The 16,997-nt window shown below is 43.0% G+C and overlaps 1 protein-coding gene across 2 annotated transcripts; it reads right to left on the bottom strand.

Annotated features, from left to right (window-relative positions):
- Positions 1-1,884: 1,884 nt before the first annotated feature.
- Positions 1,885-10,379, bottom strand: TMEM14A (transmembrane protein 14A). Of its 2 annotated transcripts, none has more exons than XM_071548459.1 (5): positions 10,069-10,379; positions 8,940-9,025; positions 7,164-7,265; positions 3,351-3,438; positions 1,885-2,345 (listed from the first exon to the last, which is right to left on the bottom strand). In XM_071548459.1, exons 2-5 carry the CDS (start codon positions 9,013-9,015, stop codon positions 2,306-2,308), a joined length of 306 nt encoding a protein of 101 aa, XP_071404560.1. In that variant the 5' UTR covers positions 9,016-9,025; positions 10,069-10,379; the 3' UTR covers positions 1,885-2,305. The 2 variants fall into 2 exon arrangements, with proteins under 2 accessions (XP_071404560.1, XP_071404562.1); XM_071548461.1 differs by lacking the exon at positions 10,069-10,379 and adding an exon at positions 9,674-9,775.
- Between the last annotated feature and the right edge of the window lie 6,618 nt (positions 10,380-16,997).

The raw sequence follows: 16,997 nt of genomic DNA, 5'->3' as shown, positions 1-16,997 counted from the left end.
CATGAATCTCTTGGCTATTTTTTTCACTGAAAAATCTAAGTACTTGTGTTTAATTGACCTACTGCAGTTTTCATCCATTGAAAGTTCCTATTCGCTTGTTCTTTTTTTTGCTGCTTGACTGAATAGGCAGTGAGGCAAATGCCCCTTGAATGATTTTTTGGTAAGGTTTTACCTTCTCCAAACACTTCCCAAGTAGTTGTAAAGAGAACTGTACTGGCTGCTTACCTTTTCAGTGAAAGTTAGTTTTACCACAACAGTGCTTAAAGCATTTACCACCATTTCAGATTCTTTATCCTTTATTTCATGGGAACCATCGAAGAACAGTGCCATAAACTATCCTTTGCAATTAGTTGTTTTTCTCAGTAGGACTCAAGCTGATTACGGAAACAAAAGTGGAAATACAGAATTGCTGCCCAGCAAAGTTGACCCCTTTTCTGACTTGTGCCTAAGAAAAGCCATATGCATCTCAGAGGTACAAACAGCAAGCGCCCCAATCACCTGGGCACTGCTGAGTTCCGAATTGTACATTAAATTACATTAACAGTATTTAACATGCCCACCATAGTACTCATTTCATTGAGCTATTTCTCTGTTAAAAACAAGTAAGTGCTATAATTTAGGAACCATCGAGACTGGCACAGGACATCACTGTTACATTTTATGAGCTCTTAGTCCCATAGGGATATGTTGGACTTGCTGAGAACGCTACTTGTTTTGGCTGCTCAGGAATTTCAGCACTAGCTTCTGGATTACAGTGGGGCTCGGAGGCTCGCCCAGCCCCCACAGCCAATTCAGAGAATGCACAGAAGGCTCATCTCTCGACATGCTCTAAAATACATTTTACTGCATTTAGGATCCAGGGTAGCAGCAACTGCAGGCTGGCTTCTGCATTTCTGCACTAGGTTGCCTAAACTTTTCACTGGAGCTTAGCCTAAGGCATTCACCGTGTCTATGCTGCAGGTATCCAAATATGCATACCTGAGCCTGCTATTGTACATGATATGCCTTGAAGCTCTACTTCATGGAGAAATGAACCACATCTTATTTGTCCAGATGTCATCCCAATCTGAAAACTAACATACAGCTCAATCACCTGTGAGCCTGGAAACACCTGGAGGTGACTGATTCCGACATTTGTTAGCAAAAGATTCCAGTGCTGCAGTCTGTGGTTTGGGGTTTTTGTGTGTTGTGTGTTTCCTCCCCCACTTTTGTCAGTTGTGCCATAGATATGTGAGCTGTCCATAACACCTTGTTACCACCTAAGCCCCTGCCAAGAACAAGCTTGGTATTCCCCTGGTGGATTTGTGCAGCCTTGAGATCTGATACACGACAGTTTTTGTAAGCAAGCTTTGTATGAAAAAAAATGAAAAGAAGCAAAATTTCTCTTTGTCTTCAGAAGTGCACTCATCCATACTGTGTTTTGTAATGTTTTGGCTGTACACTCCCTGAAGGCCAGAAGACAGTCTGGGCCAAGCTTTGAGGCCCAGGGAATACTTATTTTTTATGGAAACCAAAGCAACTTTAATCCTGAATAGTTTATGATTGAACAGTCTCCTTTGTATGTGTAAGGCCAGAATGGCAAATGTGTTCAAGAGTACCGAGAGTTTGGAACCTCGTGCAGGATGGCAAACCTTTCTCAGCCATGATTCGTGTCAGTGGCAAGGTACAGCATGGTATATATGTTTTAAACCACTACAGTACAAAGCAGATCACCAGACTCTTCCACTGAAGAGTCATCTGCATAGAAAACTGAGAAGCTTTGAGTATTTTACATTTTATTTGAAAACAGATCATAGTTTTTAGATTTAGAACCAGCGGAATAAGAACGTGTGTTTGAAAGAAGGTGGGGTCTCTAGTGCAACACAGTACAGGCCTGAGACTTCATCAATTTAGAACTGATTATTTAATCTCAGAAACTACAAAATTATGCTTCAATACAAGATACCTTTTTAACATAAAGATGTGTTTATATATATCCTCTCTCAGAGATACAGTGCAAGACAAATTCACTTTCCTGGGCTGCTCAGCACCCCTAAAAGTGATCAAACTTTGATAGACAAAGATGCCTTGAGTTAACAGATTGCTTCAATGGAAGTAGATCAAAATACATCAAGAAAACATTTTAATTTTTTAAAAAAGCTTGCAAAATATCAGCACATGTCAATCAAATAACAGGTACAGATCTTTTACAGAAAAGATAAATGCAATGTAAGACTTGTGTTCAAATTTGTTGAAGTATGGAGAGCATGTCTGTTTGTTCAGTGGGCGTGGCAGTCATGCTTGATTCTTAAGTTGCTCAATTCTCCTACAGCAGCATAAAAACAAGCCTCAAAATCATCAAAAGGCTGCAAAAAACACAAACCAAAAAAACATAAATATGGTTGCTGCATGAATAAAACCAATGAAAGTCATCATTAAATAACAGGGCATTCATAAATAGCTGACACTAGACCTTCTGCTAAATAATCTTTTGCAGTGTCTAAATCTACAGTCTCAGTGTCTGTTGAAACACACAGCTCACCTAGGCTGGAAGAGCGATCCACAATGGACAGTAATATTCTCTGGTGTAAGCCCTGATTCTTAAATTTTCCATCTTGACAATTTGCATCTGATTTTTATCTATCTTCCTGTATGTAACTGGAGTAAAACAGAATGGTACTATATTAAATCTGGTAACAATGAAGCAACAGGTATTATTCCTTCAGAAGACGGGGATTCTGACTTAAGAGTTGAAAAACGTTTTGACTTACAGACTCACTAGGAAAAAAAAAGTTTTGACTTAACTACATAATTTAATTCCAAAATACTAAGTACAGAAAATGATGTTTTCCAGAGTGCCAAACAGCAGCAGTAAAGCAGTCAGAATGGTTAGAAACATCATAATTTGCAGAAATACTAACCAAAGTTCTTAGGTCAGGTCAAAAATGTTCTGGTTTTGAATTGTGGCATGCTTCCTGGAGTTATGAATGCAGTGCTTCTAAACCACAGTGTTAGCCTTTCTTTCAGATGACTCTGTTGTATGAAATTAAACTAATTTTATGCATATGTGTTCAAAACCACTGAGGTTTATCCAGGTTCTTCTATGAGCCTTATCAATATGCACTAATATTTAATTGCAGACCTCTCCACTCTGTGCTGTGAAAGTCACGTCTTATCAGCTGTATCCAGCTACTGAGATGGAAAAGCTGTTCCTTGTAAACAGGACTGTGACCTTCAAACTAATTTCACTTAAGCTATACAGTAGCTGACTGATAGTGAGTTCCACTGATACTGCTTTGAATCAGATGTCAAATGGCAACTATTTGAAAATCAGTGAAATCTTTACATTAAGATCGTCAATATATGTGTACCTCAGGCATGCCACTAGTCCAGCTGGCATTAATTTCTTGGACCTCTTGAACCTCATTCCCATTATAATGGTCAAAAGAAAAGATGTAACTGTAAAAGACAATGACATACATTAATGTTCTCACTTCTACCAGTGGACCAATCAGAAACAGTTATCAAAGGTCAGTGCTGTTTTGCTATGAACTGCAGTTTAATAAAATTACATCAGACACAGGGTCTATAAAAACATTCTTGCTTTTCCAAAATGCACCACTATGATTTCTTTCAGCTACAAATAAGGTTTCCATGGCAGCAGAATGCTATATCCTACTCTATGTATGCTAAAACAGTGCATTCTACTCCCCTGTATTTACATTCCTGGGGATACAAATAAAGGAGGAAGAATCTTTGCCATAACAGTAACATGTATGCTGAATTACAGGAAGAGAGTCTTATAAATTCCAGCACCCTGTATCACTGCAGCTGTTTTCTAACTATTCAAGGAGCTAGCACAATCAACTTTTTTTTCTGTTTTATTTTTAGAATATTAGCTCTTTATTTGCTGAGCTTTAAAAACTAGATTGCCACTTGTTTTTGCTACAGAATATCAACATCTCTGTCACCCTGACCACAAGTTCACTTGTTTCCTTTTGCTACAATGGCAGCCCAAGAGGGCAACAAATGCTGCACAAGCAACAGAAAACAAACATCATGAAAGAAGTTGCATCTTCTTTCTGGAATACTTTTACCTAGAAACGGAGGCAGCAATGAACTCATCAGGTGTGGGGATTTCATACAGAACTATGGCTGCAGAGTACTACGTAAATGAGAATCAGAGAATCAAAGAATGTGCTGAGTTGGAAGGGACCCATCAGAATCATTGAGTCCCTGCACAGGACACCCCAAGAATCACACCATGTGCCTGAGAGTGTTGTCCAAGCACTTCATGAACTCTGACAGGCTTGGTGCTGTGACCACTGCCCTGGGGAGTCTGTTCCACTGCTCAACCACCAGCTGGGTGAAAAATCTATTCCTGATATCTAACCTAAACTCCCCCAACTCAGCTTCATTCTGTTTCCTCGAGTCCTGTCATGGCCACAAGAGTGAAGTACTTGCCCCTCTGCTTCCCCTCAGGAGGATGTTGAAGACCCACAACGAGCTCTCCCCTCGGTCTTCTGTTCTCCAGGTTAAGCAACCCAAGTGACCTCAGCCGTTCCTCATACAGCTTCACCTCCTAACAATTCACCACCCACACGGCTCTCCTTTGGATGCTCTCTAATAGCTTGATGTCTTTCTATATTATGGTGCCCCAAACTGCTCACAGTACTAAAAGTGTGGGAGCAGAGTGGAACAATCACCTCATTTGACCTGCTGGTGATGCAGAGAATACATAAAACTGCCAAGATAGCTGGCTTCATTAAAGAACTGTCACCTGAAATGCTTCCTCGAAGTGGGCACAGAGGCAGGACTTCTCATGGGCAGCTGGGCTTTATCACTCTTGCAGCCAAAGTAATGGCAGTTAGACAAATCTCTTCCCTTTATTTATATGGAGCAGTTAAAAACCATCTGGCTAATTATCTTCAAACCCTACTGTCTAATCCTCTGGACAGTCCTGTGTTCACAGGTGTCAAAAATTAGTTTTAAACTCATTTCAGCATTATAAAACAAGTTCTGACAGTAACAAGTACCTTGCAGAACTCTGTGCATTCTTTAAAGTTACCCTGCAAAAAACCCCATTATGCTCCATTATCCATTACTCTGATTTTCTAGTCCCATACCCTTGATCCTCTCAGGAATGTCTGAAGAGTGGACTATTCCACAGTATGTGTCTTGCCAGAGCCCTGAATATATTTACAATTTATTACAAGCTACAAAGCATGTTCTCTCTGTAATGTTCTTTTTTTCCAGTTGCTAGTATCTGGCTTTTCATATGTGCCACTGACTTTTTAAGATGTTCAGCTTTTAGACCTGATTTCAAAAGTGCTATGCATTCACTGTTTCACCTTGTATCAGTCAAAGAAATTCATAAATCATAACAAATTCAATTTGGTGGATCATTTTCAGATCCAAATCAACTTGCACTGTGAATAGCACACTTACATACTAGGCAGGTTAGGTTTAAGTGAAAGCATTCTGGTTTTCTACAAACACAATGCACATTTATTACAGAAAGCTCATACTATTCTCAAGTATCATATAGAGTAACCCCCAAAGGTTGTTAAGGTGTGGATGTTTCTGAATGTGTCTAATTTTTCTTTCCTCTGAAGTTTTCCTACTGAGTTCTTCTTTCATTTCAGGTACCTATGTATCTAGCAGCCAGAAGACATTCTCTTGCAGACTGACATACAACAGGCTGGAAGAGATTTGGGCAGCCTGAATGGTTGGCCCTGGCAGAGTACATCATACACATATTCCCTAACTCACTTCAGGGAAAATTACCACCTTCTTTATTACATTCAGCACATGTGGATGATGAAGAGGCCAACTGTTCATAGCTAAAGTTCAATAAAATGTTTAGGTTTTAAGCAATTAGAACATGATTTCTTTGTAAACATTGTAAACTAAGACAGAAAGTTTTTGTTCCTTTTACTCTACATAATAAGAATTTTCTAAGGCACGTGTAGTGAACTCTATCTCATCTGTATTGCTGTAACTTCTACTAAATATGAACATTTCTTCAGTTGAGGGAAAATCCTCACATGCCTATTTCTACATGGAATACAAAATGCTATTTCAGTATATCTGATGTTCACAAGCACATTAATGGAAATTTTGTATTAGCCCTTCCAAAACCAGGGAATTGGAAAACAGGCAACATTTAGTACATTTTAATTAGTCTCCCCTTCCACAATATCTGTATCTAAATTAGTGATTTAACAGACTCATAAAAGTACAATTCCATATGCTACTTAAAAGCATCTCACAATGAAGGATTACAAATTTACATATACTTAAGGCTATGTCTTCAATCAAAAAACGTTTTGTTTTTTTGTAAAAAGAGTGGCTTAACTTAATCTGGGCAAGGCCACAGTGGCAAAACTGGAAATCCAATCTTAGGTCATCTAGGAGCAGATCAGGTACACCATTATCACCTTTATTAAAGAACTCGGTGGGAACACTTGGCTAACAATGCTCCATTTTTTTCAAATGGAATTTTGTCTAACTGTGATTGGTATAAAGCACAAAGCCAGCATGAACAGTATACCATGAATTTTAAGGACTCACATCATCTGGATTAAATGCATTTTAAATGCATTTCTGCATGTGAAACCAAAGCCTAACCCACCTTTGCTAAAACAATGAGTAAGACAAGGTCCCTGTAGCTCTTATTGCAAATCAGTCATGCAAGGTTAATGTCCCCTTTCGGGATTGTAGTTTCTTGCCTCCATGAGGGTTTCATGACAACATAGCCAGGGTTTCATAGCTAAGTCAAACTATTTGTTTCACTGGGAGCTGAGGATACGTTACATTATGCAAGACTTGATCCCACATTTACTTTACTGCTCAAATTGCATTCTATTCTCTAATGCAAATGATTTTATTGTAGTATTATCCCATGTTTCTCAGCTGGATTTCACAATATGAGCAGTGTTGGGTAACCATCTAATAAAAGGAAGTGCTGCCAGGTAACACACCTGCTGGCTTTGTGTGAATGATCTCTCTTACCCTGCAAATGGTTCCACAGCTCAAGTCTTGAATTTTGCAAGCTAAGTTGAAATGTCAAACTCTACTTAAAATCCAACATTTAAACCATAGCAATACTCAAAATTTACTTAAAGAGAGAGTTTTACATATTCAGGATACTGTTTGTTTGTTTACTGTACTAGAACACTTACACAATGACATCTTCACATTTCTCGGATCACACGTTACACAGTAAGCTCCATAAGCAGCCACAGAGCCAAAGGTGAGACCAGCAGCTAAAGAGATTTTGGAACCTGCAAGAAACCATTCAAGGGTCATTTCTCAATACAATGTCTTTAAGCTCAATCTTTATACAGCAGTTCTCTCTCTACACAGTATTATCCAAATATTTCAAAAAAAGAATTGATTTTGTCACAGTCCATATAGCTTGCCCAGTGTGAACGGAGAGTATTATTTCTGTGGTTGGGTCATTTTCTTCTGCAGCATGAGGGGAAAGTCAACTAAGTTAGAGGGAGATGATCAGGATCCAGTAACACTTGCAATTTGGGAAAAATAATCCTTGAAGCACAAACCTATTGGGTATTATCTCCATCATACATATCTTTAGAAGGAATTCTGTAATTTCTCTGAACTATCTGTTCTTTATAACTATATCTCAACAGCACTTGAGAGTCTCCAAAAATGACAGAAATGTGTCAATATATATAAAGAGTAAATTGGACAACACATGTAATCACAAAGCCTTTCAGTCTGACATCAGTTCTGGACAATAAAATGGTATCACCAATATCACATTTAATTAATAAAAAATAAAAACCCAATCAGATGGCAGTGAGGATGAAAATAGAGCTTCTAAAAGTAACATCTGCTTTCAGTGCTATTGCAAAACTGGTTCGTAAATCCCAGAGTTTCAGTAACATATTTAGGTTCCTGAGCAGATATTTGAGTAGGTACCATATGATAAAAGTGTAGAATCAGCACACCAGGCATTATTTGGATTAAGCTGATCCTGAGACATTTGTAAATAAAGAATCCAGCCCTCGGATGTCACGTAGCTCCCAGTCCTGTTACTTTGAATATTTTTAATCAGGACGATGCAAGAAAATGGAAAACATTACCAATAAAAAATAATTCTACATTTGTAACACAGACTGACCAACCAAGAGTGAAGAGAACAGGTGAAAGGGATAGTCAGTGAGTGCAGCTGGGTGCAAACATAAATATATAGCAAGTGTTTTCAGAGTGAAGCCATGTCTCTCAGAGCAAAGCATGTGCACACCACAAAGTGAAACAGTGACTCTAAATCACAAGAGTCGGGATGGATAATGGCTATAGGGAAGGAGTGCAATGCACGGCTGGGATTTTGTGGGAGAGCTGACGGGACCAGCCTGGAGCAGCCGCCTGCCCGTCCTCGGTACCGCTGCGACCTCTGCCGGGTGCTGGGCTCGGGCACTGCACCGCCACCTGCGGGACCGCAAACATCACTGAAATACCAAAAAAGCGCTTTACACCAAATCCTGCCTCGTTATCTTGGAGTGAAAAGGCACAATTCTAACACTATGAGAGAATTAACCACCAAATCAAAGGACGCACGTAAAGGGGTTCTTCCCAGTGTTCATCTGGAAATGTCAGAATCAAGCCTGGATGTCTCAGTAGAAAGTAAGCTTTAAGCAAAGATCATCTACTGTGCTCAGCACAGGAATGGTTACAGGAAATAAGAAAGTCCTAAATACACTGAAGGTCAAAGAAAACATGACAGCCTCTCTTTGCCCTGAAGAAACCTCATCAGTTGCCACTCATATTCTTAAGCTGACCCAAGTAGATCTCATGAGCCTCAGTGCATTTACAGCAGAGCAGGATGGATATAAGATGTAGTTGTATTTAATTACAGCAAAACTTTCATGTCTTATATTGCATAGAGGAAATTCAAATGCTTAATTTCCAAATCCTACTGCCCCAGAATTTACCTTTACGAGTATATGCTACAACACCTCCAACAGCCAGCAATGAAGCATATGCAAAACCAATCCAGTCAATTGCCATGGTCCCAATTCTGGAAAAGAAAAGACATTCCAACTGAAAGCAAACAAGTTCCTTCCTCCTGGTAGAAATCATTACTTAAAGGGTTCTAAGTAACACTACACTCTCCTAAGTTGTGTTTGACTGCTGTGTCAAAACATTAAGAATGTGCAGATATGTCTGTTGTACCATCTTTTCCTAACTGCTGCCCTTCCTTACAACCCACTGTCCAGGTATTTCTGTTAGGATTTCTTTTGGGATGTGAGTGGCTTGCATTTTTCCCAGTCAAAAAAAAAATGTATGGAAGCTAAAAGCTTGACATCACTCAAAGCATTGGTTTTGTTGCACTTGTGCCACATGGTCGATCTAGGCACTCACTATGGATACACACAGGTCTGAGTGCACAGCTCAGTGCCCTTTCAATCGCGCTGCAGCTGGTGTGTTTCAAGTGGGATGTCACAGACCCTGCAACACCACGCAAAAATAAGAATTTTCAGTGTCTACCCGAAGCTTCCAGGCAGAAAGGCTGTTTTGGGAAGCTATAGATAGAGCAGCTCTATCCTCTTAGGCTGCTGCTGTCCCCAGGTGGGACCCGCCGAGGCACCGCGGCCTCTGTCCCGCACCTTTCCCCTTCTTCGCCTAAAATAAGCGTACACTTAATGAAGCGCATCCTCCTTTATACCTGAGCGGGTGCGTCCTTGACCACAGTGGTAAAGGGTGGCAGCAGAGTGCACACTCAGCATTTCATATTAATGAATGCTAGTATTAGTCGTAATAATTTAATAATAAGGTGAGCAACTCGCAGTGAGACCCCTCCCCGCAGCTGTAACCCCCTCGGCACAAAGGGAGGGCTTCTGGGGCCACGGCGCTCCCCGGGAAGGAGGTGTATGGAGGCCGGGGCCCGGCTCAAGGCCCGACCCCGGGGCCCCGCAGGCGGCCCCCGGCGGAGCGCGGCCGTGTCCTCCACTCCCCGCACTCGCTCTGCGCCCTTCGCGGTGCAGCCCCCGGACAAGGCCAGCACTGCGCTCGCCCTCGGCCTCCCCCGCCGCGGCTCGGCCCCGACACCGCCCGCCCTACCTCGTCCCGCCGCCCGCCGGTCCGGCCCCGCCTCCTGCGCCGGCAGCGCCCGTGTGGCGCCGTGGCCCCGACCCGCCGGCCCGGCCCAGGCGGCAGGAGGGCGCTCAGCCCCGGCCCGGCGTGGCCCGGCGCGGCCCTGGGGGCAGGGACGGCGCTCAGCCCCGGCACGGCCCCGAGGGGCAGGGAGGGCGCAGAGCGCCGGCCCGGCCCGGCCCCGGGGGCAGGGAGGTTGCTTAGCCCCGACCCAGCGGCGCCGCGGCCCGGCCCGTCCGCAGCGATGGTTGCGCGGCGGCGGGAGGCGCTCGGCGGCGCCGGGCCGCGGGCAGACAAGCGCGAGATGGCAACGTGAGCCTGGCCGGCAGCGCGTCCCAGCGGCCCGGGGGGCAGGAGTGGCCTGGGATGCACCGGGAAGCGTGTGGCCAGCAGGTCGAGGGACGTGATCCTTCCCCTCCACTCTTCCCCAGCGAGGCCGCATCGGAAATACCTTGTCCAGTTCTGGGCTCCTCTCTAGAAGGAGGACAAGGAACTGCTGGAGAGGGTCCAGCGGAGGCCACAAAGATTATGAGGGGTCTGGAGCACCTCTATTTTGAGGAGAGACTGGGGGAGCTGGGCCTGTTTAGCCTAGAGTGAGAAGGGATCTCATGAATGCATATAAATATCTCAAAGACAGGTGCCAGACTCTTTTAGGTGGTGTCCAGCAGCAGAACAAGGAGTAATGGCCATAAACTAAATGATGAAAAGTTTCACCTCAACACGAGGAAGAACTTTCCATTGAGGGTGGCAGAGCACTGAAACTGCCCAGGGAGGTCATGGAGAGTCTCCCTATGGAGACATTCAAAACCCACTGGGACACATTCCTGTGTCACCTTGGATGATGCCAGAGGTCCCTTCCAACCCTAACAAGTCGGTGATGCTGTGGGACAGGGCCATGCTGGCGCAGGGCAGTGGGGCTGTGCACTGGGATTGTCAGGGCCTCTCTGCAGCAGCTCCCAGCTCAGGGTGGGCATGCTCTGCTTTGTTGAGACTCGTCATCCAGCCTTTCAGGCAGGGGAAGGATCCATGGCTTATTTTACTCTTTTAAACCCAGCCTCCCCCACCTTGCTGTGTTTGGCTGAAACTTGTGAACAAGGGAGTCATGTCTGCAGGGCAACTTGTCCGCAAAGGGCACCCATCCCATGGAGACCTGGACAGAGGCAGCACCCCACAGACACCTTTCAACCCGGGGGAGAGTGTTTACTGCTATGCCAGGCACCCCTCTGCCCACTGCACCTCACAGGTTCCTCTCCTCATTGCATCTTTTGAAACTCTGAGGTCTGCCTGCATGAGGTCAGGTGGACAGGCACGTAGGCTGAAAGCTGGGATGTGTTTATTGGGAAAACCAGCAGGCACAAGCCCCAAGACTGATACTACACACATAGCTAATTCACAAATCTGCTTGACGTGGTGGTTTTAACACCCTGACTTCTTGTCTGCTAGCCCTGTTTGCTGGACCTATTCAGCTACAAGCTATTTTTGTCCATATTTTGTCACTCTCTGCAGTGTTTCTTTAGCTTTCTCTCAAGTGAGCCATTCTTGACCCCTGCAGGATATGTCCTTCAGCAGTAATTCAGGGGTGCTTGTATGTGACATTCCCCACACTTCCCTTGTTCCCATAAACAGACTGAGAATAAACATGACCACAACAGGGGGAGCCTCACAATGCCGTGTGATGGGACTTGGATACCTGCCTTCTTTGGGGGTCATTTGAAGATCTCTGCCAAAATCCTGTGTTTCCTTTAGGTTTCTTTGCTTAAAGGTGTGGGAGTTTTCCGCTCAGAAGAGCTAGCTGGAAAGCAAATCAGTATTCTCATTAGGGTTAATCTATTTAATTTCCACTCCTAATGTTCCATTTGGGGGTTTTTTGTTAGTGTTTAACTGCTGTGATACAAACCCACTCCATGTGAGCTGTCCAAGTCTGTATGCTTGGTGGAAAACAGAACTGTTCTTATCTAACTAGTGTGTGTGGGAAGGAAGACTGAAGGTACAACAACTTGGAAAACAAATATAGGACACTTGAGGGCAGGACAGCTCCAAAATGCAAACAAAAAAACTGATTCATAAGCTGAAATCCAGCAATCTTGTATTTCTTTATGAAGTATTCGAGACTTGTGGCTCTTAAAAAGCACAGTAAAATAAACAGTGGATTAAATAGAGTAGAACCATGCAACTCTAATTGAGGGGGTTCCAAAGCAGAACAAATACAGTGTCTTTTGGCACCTCTAGATAGTGACCAGTTGTGGTTACTGATTCAGTGATACTCCTCACTTAAATAGACTGGATAACCCTGAAGTCTGGGCTAAATTGGAATTCACATAATTATATGCTGCTTGTTATGTTCTCTTCCATTTTCAATTACAAAGAGTATTTGGTACTCTTTTCCCTAAGCTGTTATTTAACTATTGTCTGATGTAAAATAGCTGCTGTATTTTACAGCGCAGGTGGGAGGTTTTTAATGGGAGGAGAATTCATTAAATTATTCTTTTGGTAGCATGGCAAATCAAACCCTTCAGTTCTAACAGTGAAATATAACAGAGCTAGCAGCAAAGCTAGTGTTACCGTTGTATGTGCTTTCTAGTCCAGTTTTTACTTGCTTATAACTGCCAATCTGAGCTGAAATTTCCCCTTTGGGTGTCTGCTTTCAGCTCTTTTATTTTAGTTTGTTTTGGTTATTTTGTTTTGTATTATGATTTGTTTGCTTTGGTTTTGGAAAGTCCCATTTACAACAATTGTGCCAACTACAAGGATGAATTTAGGAGAGTACACACAGTTTTGTCCATTATAAACATAACCCTTTCACTGAACAGCCTCTAGCATCTCTCTGCTTTGCAAAGACAACTTTCAAATTTGGCAAGCAAATTGTTTTTGTTTCAGGGATATGTTTTTCCATCTTCATGGAAATGTGACCTGAAGAGAAAAAGTGTTAAAAAAGTTCAATAGGGGCTTCTTCAAATTGTACAGCCCAGTCCCCAGAAATTCCCACCCATGCTGATCGTCTGTAACCTTGTGTTAGCCCCACCCACCTACATTCACACCTTACTGCATGCACTCTCTGCTGGGAAAGGCTGAACTTGTGCCTCGCTTTGCTTGTGTAGTGTCTAAAACAAGAAGCCTCTAAATGACCTGTAACACAGACAGTCTCTGTCCCCTGAGACATTTTTGCTGAGGATACCTGTTGTTAAAGAGGGCATTGGCAGGATGAAGCACGTAACAGACCTTTCTCTGCTGCAAACCGTCTGTGGTTTTGGTTGGTCTTCCTGTATTAAATGCTAAAGGCTACTCATAGTTGTAAGCTCTAATTAGGATTTAATGCTAACCGCTATTCCAGAACATAATGGGGAATGAGAGAATGCCTCTGAAATCCCAGAGACAGAAGAAAAGGTCCTGAGGGTGGGGCAAAGCGTCAGACCACAAAGGAAGAGCTGGGACTACATGACTGAGTGGGATGCTGGGAGAGCCTGTGCAGGCATCTGCAAAAGAGTGAGATAATCTGAAGCTGTGCATTTTTTTTGACTTGTCAGGGAACTTTTTCTGTGAGAAAGCATTATGGTATGGCACCAACTGAAATTCTTGGTAAATTTAGTGAAATGCAACTCAGAATTATGGCTGGTATCTCGGGAATCTTGGCAAGTGCTGAGTCCGGCAAACACTGAAATAAGGTAAATGCCCACAGAAACTTTCCTATGGGCCTTGGAAGCTGGCAATATCCAGTTTTAATGTGAGGTCTCCAGAGAAATGAGGTTCTATCTACATGTAATAGTGGAGAGATTAATAGGAACAAAATGCAAGACTGTGGTTGTGATATGCAGTGATTTGAGAGAGCATATGTAAAGCTGTTTCTGCACACCAGGCATAGTCAAAGGGCCGTAGTGGGTGTTAAGATTCTGATCAATATAGTGGTATGGTTTTCCTAGCTGAATTCTCAAAAGCTGATAGACTTCATGTTCTGAAGAAATGGAGATTTTTCTCTTCAGTATCCCAGGAATCCTTGGTCTAACTAAATCCAGATTAGGACCACTAGCTGTGCTTTGCTTCTGAGATATCCCAAATTTCCCATCTTTTTAAAAAGTATGGGGATTTTAAAGCACTTCAGAAAGTCAGAGTGAAACCCCAGGGGATTTCAAAGATATTTGAAGTGGCTTGTTTTATATTGTGTGGTGTTTCCAGCTGATTGAAAATAACTCATGAGGATGAAAGATTCTTGGGTCGAAAGAGGGATTTGTGTGTCTATACTGTCAGACCCTTTTCCTAATATTTGTTATTCTATAAAAGATATCAGATCTCCAATACCTCTCACCACTGTGTGCTTCAGCTGCACATACTGAGAGACAAGAGTTTTCCAGACAACATCTCACTGAAGGACAGAGGCAGAGGATCCCTTGCCCTCTCCAAATTTAGCAGATACACTGAGGCCTTCCTAAAGCCTGTTATGTGTCTCAAAGAAGCTTCCTGGGCTGAAAAATAATTTGAAGCTTAGGAAAATTTTAGTGTGTAAGTTCATATATACATGCCCTATCCTTACTCTTTCCTAGACACCAGTTGTTCTTCCTCTTTCTCTTCTGACCATGGCCATTGACTGAGACAGGAGCATGAGCTGACTGGACTTTGTTCGGGTCCAGTATGAGCAAGCTTGTGGACAGGAGTATCCACATCATAGGCATCCTTCAGATCATTCTCACAGTAGAAAGAAGGGAAAGCAAGAGACAACATCCCTCCTAGAAGGAAGAGGTCTGTGAGTTCCTAGCTGTTATGGGGTGCACACAGTGTGGCTCAAGCGTGGTTTTGCAATAACTTATTTCATTTGCAGGGCGGTCCCGTGGTGTAATGGAGAGCACTCCAGACTCTCAATCCCAAGGTTGTGAGTTCGAGTCTCAGTGGGGACTGTCCCCATGGCATTTAAATGCCTCCCTGCCATCCGATCCCATCAGATCTTGGATGCTGAGCAGGGTCAGCCCCGGTTGGTACCGGGTGCTGTGACAGTCCCAAGGACTTCACTGTCACTGTCCAAGCTCGCTCAGCTGTGGGAGATGGACTTTGGGACTTAAACGGTGGGGCCAGTTCTGCACAGGCTGTGCCTCACCTAAAACATTCACTGCACAGGCTGGAAGGGCACACCCACGTGGGGAGAGCCCTTCCCAAATCTTCGTTTGTGAAGTCTGGCCATACATACATACATTTCAGTTGCTGACTTCCCTATTCTTAGTCACTGCCTTGAACCGCGTCTGACGTTCAGGGTTCTTTGAGCTGAGACATGATGATAAATCCTGAGAAAATTTAGCTCACTGCTGACATTTCTGTTCTGGAACTGTAGTCTTGATCCTTAGGGCTGGTCCTTGCTCATGTATTGAAGAGGGGAGTGAAAGGTAGAGGGACAGTCCCAGTCAAACCCACATCCCCTACTCTCAGGGGTCAAATAGAAGGGAATGAGGCTGCTCACAGCATGAGCCTCAAGCTGGAGTGAGTGAATGTGATCAGGATTTATAAAATCAAGGCAGTGGGTAGAGTGAATAAAGATTGTTGTTCTCCAAATCCTGCAGAACTAGGGACTGTCATTGAAACCAGTAGGTGATTGGTTTAGAAAAGATAAAAGGGAATATACTTTTTTATGTAACAAGTAGAGTGAATGAACCCATGGACTTTGCTGCCAGCAGAGGTTTTGGAAGCAAATGGGTCAGCATGTTGGAAAGGAGACTAAACAATGAAATGGATGACATGTTCATAAAGAGATACTAAAAGGAATAAGTAGGGATATGCTCCTTAGCATCCTTAATACAGAGATTGTGGGTGCTGGAGGAGAATAAAGGAAATGTATATGCCTGTCTTGCATGTTCTCTTTAAATAGTATTTCTTGTTATTAAAGCAAAGATACTGGGAACAACTGGATGTGGTTTAACCCACTAGGATATCCCTTGTGTTCTTTTCGAAGCTCTGATTTTCTGTCCATAGGTATGTAAGGATAAATGCAATGTTGGTAGGAGTTTGAATTTTATTTTTTGAAGGTAGTATCTCAGGGTTCTCTTACCTCAGTGAAACCTGAACCTTAGATCCATAACACTGCATTGTACCTTATTGAGGACACATACAGGTTTAGAACAATCCTTATAGTAATAGCACTTAGAAAGGGATCTTTAGACTAAACTAAGCCCTCCTAATGGTGCACTTCTCCCCTGGGATCCTTCTGCTCTGTCTACACAGAACTTGAGGAATACTTACATCTCAGGAAACATTTTGTAAGCAATGATATAATTTCCCCCAGGATATCGGTGTATTTTGGAAATGCTATCTGGGAGTCTTCTGCTGGAAAACATCTAGTGCAGCTGAAGGAGAGAGAGTGCCAGATTAGTCAGATTACTAGTCATGAATCCCAGCCCGTATTTGTATGAGTATTCCTTCTGCCTTTAGATAATCACATTAACATCAGGAGTATTGCTTATACAAGTACTACTGAGAAAAAGTGGTGAACAGGCGTGGGCCCTCAAAGCAATGTTCTTGTGCCAGCATTTTCCTAGGGATATTCTGACCTTGTTTCCTCATCAGACCTCGTTAGATTTGGTATATCCAAAAAGGAGGACCACCCGCTACTCAAACGCCCAGTAATGGTTACAAACCCATTTTTACATCTATTAAAAATAATATTTTAAACAGTTCATATGTGGTTTTCCTTCCCCTTTCTAAGCTCTTCCCACACTTAGATACTCGAGTACTGTATTTCATGCTTGGTTTATTATGGTGCCAGGTCTTTTGTCTCTGCTGAGGGTTTTTTTGCTGCTCCTTCAATGCAGACAAGCCAGAAACCTTCCACAACCATGTGCTAGATGAGCCCCCAGTGACTGGTACGACTGGTATCTCATGGTGGTTGTCATAAGGCAGCGTGGGTTAGGATAAGTCTCCTG

Source organism: Pithys albifrons, chromosome 2, assembly GCF_047495875.1.
Source record: "Pithys albifrons albifrons isolate INPA30051 chromosome 2, PitAlb_v1, whole genome shotgun sequence".
Lineage (NCBI taxonomy): Eukaryota > Metazoa > Chordata > Aves > Passeriformes > Thamnophilidae > Pithys > Pithys albifrons.
This window is presented reverse-complemented; position numbering and strand designations above follow the sequence as displayed.

What these genes read in the sequence shown, in the direction of transcription:
- TMEM14A (XM_071548459.1), bottom strand. Translation starts at nt 9,015, where the DNA reads ATGGCAATTGACTGGATTGGTTTTGCATATGCTTCATTGCTGGCTGTT. An exon ending in TGTAGCATATACTCGTAAAG is followed by an intron (nt 7,266 to 8,939) that starts GTAAATTCTGGG and finishes GGTTTCTTGCAG; the next exon opens with GTTCCAAAATCTCTTTAGCT. An exon ending in AAATGTGAAGATGTCATTGT is followed by an intron (nt 3,439 to 7,163) that starts GTAAGTGTTCTA and finishes TGTCTTTTACAG; the next exon opens with TTACATCTTTTCTTTTGACC.